The 9593-nt window shown below is 36.9% G+C and overlaps 1 protein-coding gene across 1 annotated transcript; it reads left to right on the top strand.

Moving 5' to 3' along the window:
• Positions 1–7901: 7901 nt before the first annotated feature.
• On the top strand, positions 7902–8453 carry LOC123575162 (cytochrome c oxidase subunit 7C, mitochondrial-like). The gene has a single exon (XM_045397896.3). It carries the CDS (start codon positions 7920–7922, stop codon positions 8109–8111), a length of 192 nt encoding a protein of 63 aa, XP_045253831.2. The 5' UTR covers positions 7902–7919; the 3' UTR covers positions 8112–8453.
• Positions 8454–9593: the final 1140 nt, after the last annotated feature.

Here is a 9593-nt window from a genome sequence, read left to right as displayed (position 1 = left end):
TCTATATTTATTTATTTTGAGACGGAATTCTCTCGTTACCAAGGCTGACATGCAATGGCGCAATCTTGGCTCACTGCATCCTCTGCCTACTGGGTTCAAGTGATTCTCCTGCCTCAGCCTCCTGAGTAGCTGGAATTCCAGGCACCTCCCACCATGCCCAGCTAATTTTTTGTATTTTTTTTTTTTTTCAGTAGAGACAGGGTTTCACCATGTTGGCCAGGCTGGTCTTGAACTTCTAACCACAGATAATCCACCTGCCTCAGCCTCCCAAAGTGCTGGGGTTACAGGCGTGAGCTACCATGCCCGTCTGTGCCTATGTTTCATAATATGGTATTGTACACTTAAAAATTTGTTAAGAGGGTAGTTCTTAAGTGTTCTTTCTATTAAAAAAAATTTTTTTTACAAGTGAAGATGTCTTCTGTTACCCCCAAATAACCGATTGGGCACACCTAGGACTAAGTCTTCGTGATAAACTTTGTGTAAAGAATGAAGAGTACAGAAGATGAACACTATATGTGTGATAACGATGAACACTATATGTGTGATAACGTTGTATGCTCCTGTGAAGAAGGTACTAAAATGGAACAGCTAAGTGTGAGATTCAACCTGATAACTAATATCTGTTCCCCTTTTGCTAATAGATATTTGTGTAAACAAGATAAAGTGAAAACGAATGGCAGGAATGTATTAAATTACCTAAACACGTGTTTTGGCACAAGGAGTGTTGTCAGGAGGAGAAAAGGCTGAGTAAATAAGAGAAGTTTTCATAACAGACATGAGTCCTAATTAGAGAGTTGGGATCTTCCATGTGTCAGAAATAGCTGGGAGATAGACTTTCATTAAAAACATGAGATAAATAGCTTTCTTATTCTTAGAAGATTAGAGAGTTAGAAAATTAGAAGCATCTTGGTTACCTCCGTTGACAGTTGCCACATAGACCCGGCCAGACACAGATTTTCAGGGTTAACAACTGGATATTCCCAAAACAAGTGGACCTTTTGAACTTTAATAATTTCCCTACAATGTAAATGGAAGAAATGCTGGCAGTGAAGCAGTAAATAAAGGAGGAAGGGAACGTTTGGAAAGAGTATTTTCTATGTGGTTTTCAAAATTCATTGACTAGGGTTTATCTTGCATTTCAGGGCTTAAATTTTAATTTTTATATTTTTGTATTTTTTTATGAATGATAAATTATAATAGTGATTTGTTTCTCCATTACATTTCTCCACTTACAATCAATATTTGTTTTAACTTGGTTTTCTTTGTTGTTTTCACAGATTGCCTATTTTACTTCTCACCATTGATTTATGTTGCCAAAATAAAGAGGTCAGTAATTTGTGGCCAAATTCCTCTTTTACTATTCCAAATGTGAAAATTCCAAAAACGAAGCAAAAGCAGCATTTTGTCAGCTTTCTGGCAGAGATTCCTATGCTAGGCAATCATTTGTGTTTTTCTGAAAAAGGAGAGCTAAGAATCTTACTAATTTGGACTATGTGACAGTCTTTAATGCCAACTCCAATGTGTTAGAATTTCAGCAGTTGATTTTTTTTTTTTTACTGAAACGTCAGTATTCTGTGTGCATGTGACTTTACAAAAAAGCATCAATCTCCTCATTCAACACTGTAAGCATTCATCAGGTTATCTGCTTTCTTCTTAAGCCAAATATATTGGTTCTGAAATTCAGGTAGGATCAATGTGGCTTGAATAGCCAAATTATGGATGTTGGTAACTGTGTGCTGAATAAATCTCTTCCTCTTTTTTCTTGTCCCCTCACTTCCAAAATGCCTTCCATTTCATCTTTTTCTCACCTAAGCATAATTCCCTACGGGTGTTGGTTAGAATTTGGAAAATAGGAGCTCAAAGTATCCTTTGCCAGCCCTGCTACAATTTTGGGAAGTAACTTGGCATGCTTGACTTGGTATCTTAACATCCTTTACAACTTAACCTATGAAGTGAAAACATTAGGCTACCTACTAGATTAATCCTCTCTAATAATCCTGCAGCAGTAATTTCTGGCACTTTATAATAATACACTTCTCCATTCTCTGTATAACTTATTTCACTCCTTTGGTGCTGGTAGGATCAGACCTCAATATGGTGAATAGGATGGGTTCATAGGCAAACCCAGGTCAGAGACAAGGATGTTAAATCTGTTTCCTTTTGTGCTGCCCTGACCAAGCTTCTTTCTGCAGTGGTTTCTTCTGCTGTCCTCTCTATTTGCATATTTCCAACATTCCAAATAATGAAATGATATCATTGCATTGCATTGTCTATATGGAAGAAACGCAAGAGTGTACTTAGAAGGCGCAGTATAAATTCATGTTCGTGGAGTACAGCCAAATTTCAAAACTATTTTTAAAGAGTCATCACGTTTTATTTTATGTAACTTCAGAGTGTTGTTTCTGTATGCTGACTGAATATTGACTTCTAAAACTTCAGCTATAGTCTTCAATAGGATAGAAAAGATTAATTACTTCTTGGGATTTGTTGTTCTTTTTGCCAAGCTTACTGTAAATTTGGGGATGATGGTATTACATTAAGCTTTCTAAGATACAAAGGCACACCTGGAGATTTCCAGACATGACAGTGTCCTTTTATTTGCTCTGAGAAAGACGGATTTATATTTCCAACTGGGAGTTTATATCAAACATCATAAGTAGAAAATTTCTAACAAAACAACAGATATTTTATTAAATAAGGTAATCATGTATGCCTAATATCCACCACCTAATAGAAACCTTTTAGGAAATTCAATCAAACATTTTTGTTTTCTAATCTAAGGTAGGAATTATAGAATAAAATTTCAGAAAAAAATTGAGAACATGCCTTTTCCATTTTAGAAAGATGGAAAAAGTACCGCATTTCCAGTTGCCTGCTATGAGACTTTGTATTTGTAATGGGCTTTTGGAAATATTTTGTTTCCTGTTTGAATATTAATTAGTTATGAAATATTAATTACATAATGAAATTTAATAAAAGCTTAATAAATTGATAATCATTAGTTATAATCTAGAATATTATGAAACTTACTGTATACTCAGAAAATTTAAGTGGCAGAAGTTGTCACAATCTACTTTTCTGCTCAAACAGCTGTACTTCGAATAATTTTATTTTAGAGTTGAAAGAAGGCATTACACGATCGTTTCCCTTGGCTGTTTCACTTCTGTCAAGTTAATATTTTGGTTGCTAAATGTATTTCAAGCACGTTTTTCAAATTTATAGAATTTGCTTCCATGTCGAAGCAATTTCACGTCCCAGAAAGTTGGCTGAAGTAGAAAATGTTATCTTTGTTAGCAATAAATCAACAAATTCAATTAGGGAAATGTGTAACTCCAAAAATGTGACAGGACACTAGAGTTGGCTTACAGTTTTTTATAGGATCAGCAACTTAGGGTAGTACAAATAAAATGTGCTCAAATACATTGTTTTTTAAATGGGCCACTAAATACCATTATTTAATCAGCAGAAAACAGTTGTCAAGGGAATAAATTGTTATGTGGACTCTGCAGGTTTAATCTAAACCTGAACCTTGGTTCGCAGTGCACCTGACAGCTTATCTTGAAGCCTAGAAGGATGAGCTCTCCAAGGTCCACAGGTGGAGAAGAACAACTCTCACCCAAAGTTAATTGCACTGACCTGCCCTTTGCGTTAGAATAATACAGAGCAAATGATGAGTTCTTCAAAATGGACATTGGTTTTACTGTTAGTAAAATATTTCTATCTGAATTTTCTCCAGTTAATATATAATTTTATAAAATATGGTGACATATGCTACAACTATTAGAAAAGCTTCGTCTTTCGGAATTTTCATAATTCTATTTTTTATAATATTTACTTGAAGTCACATACAGTTTTAGCAATGGACAATGTTGGTATACAGCATATATATATACACACATACACACATACACACACATAATGGTTCTTCACTGCCTTGTATTATATGTGTGTATGTATATAAAACATATACATGAAACACGTTGCTATATATGTGCTGTATATATGAGAAACACATACATACACATATGAAACATACATGAAAAATACATGGCTAATATAAAATACAACGGCTGAGGAAAAAACTCAATTCATTTTCATTTTTAACACAGTTTCATTAATAGGTTAGCATTCTTAGAGGAACCATTTATCTGTAAAAATCATTAAAAATATTTGACCCTGTTAAGATGTTATGCTGAATTAACACATATTATATAATTTTTAATCCATGGTTACTATGCCACACTTCTGTGAATATTGATCATTTGAAAGCAGCATAAGTTTTTCAGTTTTGCAGCTTAAATTTGCTAAACACAAATGTGAAGGAGGAGCCCTGATAGTGTATCATTGTCCCTCTCTTCTGGGATTATCTCCATTCAGTTTATTAGTCCAAGTAAGGGAGATTATTTTGAGCACTGTGTCTAAAGAAGTAACAGTTTGCAGGTAACAGGGACAGTTTCATACACAGGTGATCAATGGGGGAGTAGAAGGCCTCCGGTCTACTTATGTCTGTCCCACTGGCCATTTGAGAGTTCCCCAGTGGGCATATCTTTGGACATGAGATTGCAGATGTTACTAGGATGTTTGAGAATATTGGCAAATGGAAACAGATCCAAAGGCAAATAATCAAGTTCATGTAGGCCTAAGAAATATACAATATGAAGTATATTTAATTATAAGAACTGTGCTTTTAATATGAGCAAAATAGGAAAATTTGGAAGAGGGCAGTTATTTCTCTCTCAATCTAGGAGAGCCTGCCCTATGCAAGAGAGAATGTGGTGCATGAATTCTAGGTAGCCTCAAAGGTAGAAATAGAAACAATGGCTGGAAATTATAACAAATTCAATATGAATAAACGTATAGAGAAGACTTCATGATTTCAGTGGTCCAAAATGAAAAGAGTTGCCACAGGGGATAATAATGCCTTTGTCAAAATGGAGAACTTATGCACAAGTTAGAAACCACATGCTGGGGATAACAGAGAAAATAAAGCTAACACTTACATGGTGTTGTATGTGTCAGGCCCTAAGGCCAGCGCTTAACGTTATCGATGCATTAATCCTGACAACAATGGTAGATGGTAAATTCTTCCATCACCCTGTTTTAAAGATGAAGCAAAGAAAATTTTAAGTAAATCCAAGGTCATACAAGTAGTACTTGTGGAGGTGGGTTTTGAATTTATGTAGTTTGACTCCAGAATTCATTCTTTTAACTGTTAGACTACATTCATTCTCAGAGTGGTTTGTTCCTATTGCTGATATTAATGTCATATAAATATTTATATAGTATGATAGAATTTGGGGGACAAATCATTATGGAAAGGAAAAGGAAGTCAGAAAAAGTGGAATGCTGCTGCAAATACCAGTCAAAATAACACCTCAAGTCAGATTTAGAAGACTCCCCGAACAAACTTCCATATATTTTAGGCTAATCACTGTTTATAGATTATAATTGAGAATGAAATATCAGTCTTTCTCAGATAGAAGACTGTGAAATAAAATCTAACAAAGTGAATGAACCCCAAAGGAATCTATTTTCATCATTTCCTCAATACTCTGTAGTTTTCCACACCTTAAGTATAACTTTATATCCCCCATATTGGACCCTATTTTAATGTTCAAATCCTTGAGTGAGACTGATTTTTCTTACCTTATTGCTCCTCCTACCATATTCTCCACATATGTGTTACTTCCATTTAGCCTCATTTCCCTTGCTTATGTTTTCTATCAATGTAAAATAACCTCCTTTCATTCAAATCCTACCTCCCCTACCAGGGCACGTTACCTTTGATCTGCTCTTGAAGGCTTTCTAAAGTTGCCCACACCAATTTTTCCTCACTCTGAATAATGAGTATAAATATAGTACGTATGTTTGGCATTTCTCAGTTCTATAATTGGTTCTCTCCATGTACAGTATAAGCTATTATATATTCTTTGACAGTTGTAATTCAGTACTAATATTTTTGCAACTGTGGGTAGCTGTTATTTATTTATTCTAAATGTCTTTAAATGTCTGATGCTGTAATTTCTGGAGGGGTTAATAGTGAATGGTGTTCCTCCTCTAACAGATTTCTGTTGGATCTTGAAAAATGTGAAAGGATACATTATCTGGTATTTTGGTTGCTTGCCTGCTGGCTCTCAGCTTCATTCAAACCCTTCTTTGCTTTTCTATGGCAGGGAGCTGGAAGAATTCCAAGCAGTTTTTCCAGGCTCCCTTGCTAGCAAGTTTCCAGTAAGATTTGGCCAATGTGAAGTCCTTGCAGGAGATTTTTTTTTAAGGAGAAAGACAGAAGAATTCTTTATTTTCTGTTTCTGTTGCGTCTCTGGTTTCAGTGATAACATGGGCAGGTGACTGTGGGCTCTGAGAGCAACTTCAGGTGACAAGGTCACCAGCATATCAGTAGGAGTTTCAGTAGCATCCATGGAATCCATGTTCCTGTGTTTCTGCAACATCTTTAGCAGATCACCTGGAAGGATGGCTGGTGTGTTTCAGTCTTGAATTGAAAAGACAGCCCTGATAGCTAGGTAACATTCCCTTCTCCCTTTCACTCTTCCAACATTTCCTCCTTTTGTTGTTGTTGTTGTTGTTTGTTTTTTTGCTCTCCAAAAATTTTGTAGTTTATTCCTTGCTTTCGGCTCCTCTTCTCTTGCAATATCTGGAGTGGTACACGTTTTTATTACTTGACACTGACCGGTTCTCTCTCTGGTGCTGGGATCATCTCTTTGACATCTTCTCTAGCAAGTATCTATTCTCTGCTAATATTCACCTATTGAGGTGAATGTTACACTCATATACATCCTGTTTTTCAAAAGCTTCCATTTAAAAAAGTTTTCTCTTATATTAACTTGAAATCTTCCTCACCTTATTTTCCTTTCAATTCTATTAAGTGGTTTCAGAACAAACAACAAATAATATACCCCTTATCCATGACTGAATTCTGAGACTATTAGAGTTGGATCAAAGACACATAGATGCACTTAAAATTATTTACTCAAATACTGACAAACCATGTGAAGAATGCAGATTCAGATCTTTGACCAAATGGACATGCTGATATTTGACACAGTATATGAAATGTATCCATTCAGTCACTGACTCAACAGATTCATTATTATTCATTTGTTAAATGTTTGTAAGTGTTTGTTAACATTTCTGAAGCCCATCCTATAATCCAGGCAAATTTCCAAATATGTGGGATGGTATCAGTGAGCTAAATAGACTAGCCCCATAAAAAGCAGAAGAGAAGAGGCTGAGGTGAGCACATCTGAATTTTTTTATGCCAAATCCACCAATTAGAGGAACCAATCCTCCTTCTCCAACGAGAGTGACCAGGAATCATGGAGAGAAACCAGAGGCTAGCTGAAGTCGAGGTGCGGGGGGTCTCTTTTTGGAAACATGAAGCAGGGAGAATGAGGCTCCCTTTGGCTTAAACTAGGCATGGCCAATATTAAAATGCAAACGTTGTAGGAGATGTCACAGAGCAAACCTTATCTTTCATTTAGATATCAGGCTGATATTTCTATGAACAGCTTTTGTAAGTGGGCATCAGTTAAAGACTCTAGAAACACTGGAGTTAGTGATTTTCAAAATATTTAACAGTTTGTCATGAACACTGGCCAGTGTGAGTGGACCCTGGCGGTAATTTTCCGTATGGCCACACCAGTCGAACAGGTGAACTTGTCATTGGACACGACATAACTGAGGAGAGAAGCTCAAGGCAGTCAGTTATAAGGAGGAATTTGGAATTACTAGAGATAAAGTCACTCGTTTTTGTTTACTGACGCCTGGCCCAAACACAACTCTGATTCTAACAAGGTCTTGGTGAGGTGCCGCCGTTTCATCCGTCCTCGGTCTCTGCGCCTTTCGCAGAGCTTCCAGCAGCGCTATGTTGGGCCACAACATCCGGAGCTTCCAGCAGCGCTATGTTGGGCCACAGCATCCGGAGGTTCACAACCTCTGTGGTCGGTAGGAGCCACTATGAGGAGGGCCCTGGGAAGAATTTGCCATTTTCAGTGGAAAACAAGTGGGCGTTACTAGTTAAGATGTGTTTGTACTTTAGATTTGCGTTTGCTGCACCCTTCCTTATAGTAAGACACCAACTGCTTAAATCATAAGGATGTTTCAGTTCATCCATTTAACAGATATGAAGAGCATTTTAAGAGATATAGCCTCTGGAAATGGATCAAACTCTAACTCATGGCATACTGGATATGTTTGTCAATAAACTTATGACATGAATGCTTAAGGCCTCTTTTTTGAAATAGGGAATGTAATACTTGGCCATTTGCCTACTTTATTTATTTGGGTAACATTCCAGTATTACTCTGAGATTTAGCTTATTTAATGGTGTTAAACTGAGGTTATATTATTAAATTTTTGATTCCCAGGTCAGGATTTTGTTGGTAATTTATGCAATAAAAGGGAAATACAAATCAAAAAAAAAAAAAAAAAAGAAATTATACAATCAAGAGTCACTTTCACTCTGAAATGTAAAAGATTGCATTCAACTTTTAAATTATTTGGGAACATAGTCACTTTTCCATACATTCCAGAAATAACTTTTTATTTGAAACTCTGTTAAATGTGTATTTTGCTCCTTAACTGACTAGAGTTTTGAGCAAGCTTCTAGCTGTGCAAGTAATCATTGATGCATATACTTATTCTTATTTTAAAACATTTTATCATTTCATATTTTCATTCTTATTTCTATAGTATGTCTTATTTTGTATTTGTAAGTGTTATGGAAATATTTGATGCAATATGAATAATCTTTACTTGTCACTATTGTGGTTACTAGTTCCTTGTAAGGCTTTTTTTTTTTTTATCAGAAGGCTAATTTGTAAATATTGTAAAAATTTTAATAGCTTAAATCGTATATACAGCTAACTAAAACATTGCATTAATGATCAGTGGGGCTTGTGTCATTAGATCAATGTATTGAGCTCCTTTTCTTTGCAGAGGCTTTAGACTTGAGAGGGGCCTGGACTCGCCAGGAGTGAGGGTTTAACATGTAAGCCAGCAGTGTCCTTACAAAGATGTGCCCATTTTACATATAAAGAAACTGAGTCCCAAAGAAATTCAGTACCCTACGTTAGGTCAGAGACCACGGAGGAGAGCCAGTATCTGAAGCAGGTCTTAGCCAGTTTGATGCTGGGATGGGATGGGGGTGAGAACTCTGGCCCTTGGCCCCTGTAATTCCAAGTATGGGGTGGGTATGATGGCTAGCTGACTGGGGGTGGGATGGGACGGGATGGCCCGGTTTAAAGGCCAGCGTCTTCCTGCCTGCAAACACCCCCTCCAACCTTGATTCCAGGTCAGCAGGCTGAGGAGGATAGCCCTGTAGTGGACTGCTTGGAGCTCTCAGGCAACCCTTGTGGCCAGCTCTGCCAAAGCAAATCACTTAATTTCCTGGAGCCGGAAACTCAGTTAGGCCCAAGGCTGGTATGGAATGGAACAGGCACCCAGTCTGGGCCTCTTACCCCTCCATCAGGTAGAAAGAATTCAGTGGCTAACAGAGGAACTCTGTGTCTCATGCTCAGCACTGCACTTGGAACAGAAGACTCCCAAGACCCATGCCTGAAGCATCTGGGTTCTCA

Source organism: Macaca fascicularis, chromosome 8, assembly GCF_037993035.2.
Source record: "Macaca fascicularis isolate 582-1 chromosome 8, T2T-MFA8v1.1".
Lineage (NCBI taxonomy): Eukaryota > Metazoa > Chordata > Mammalia > Primates > Cercopithecidae > Macaca > Macaca fascicularis.
Note: the sequence above shows the minus strand (reverse complement) of the source record. Positions and strands in the feature narration are given on the sequence as shown.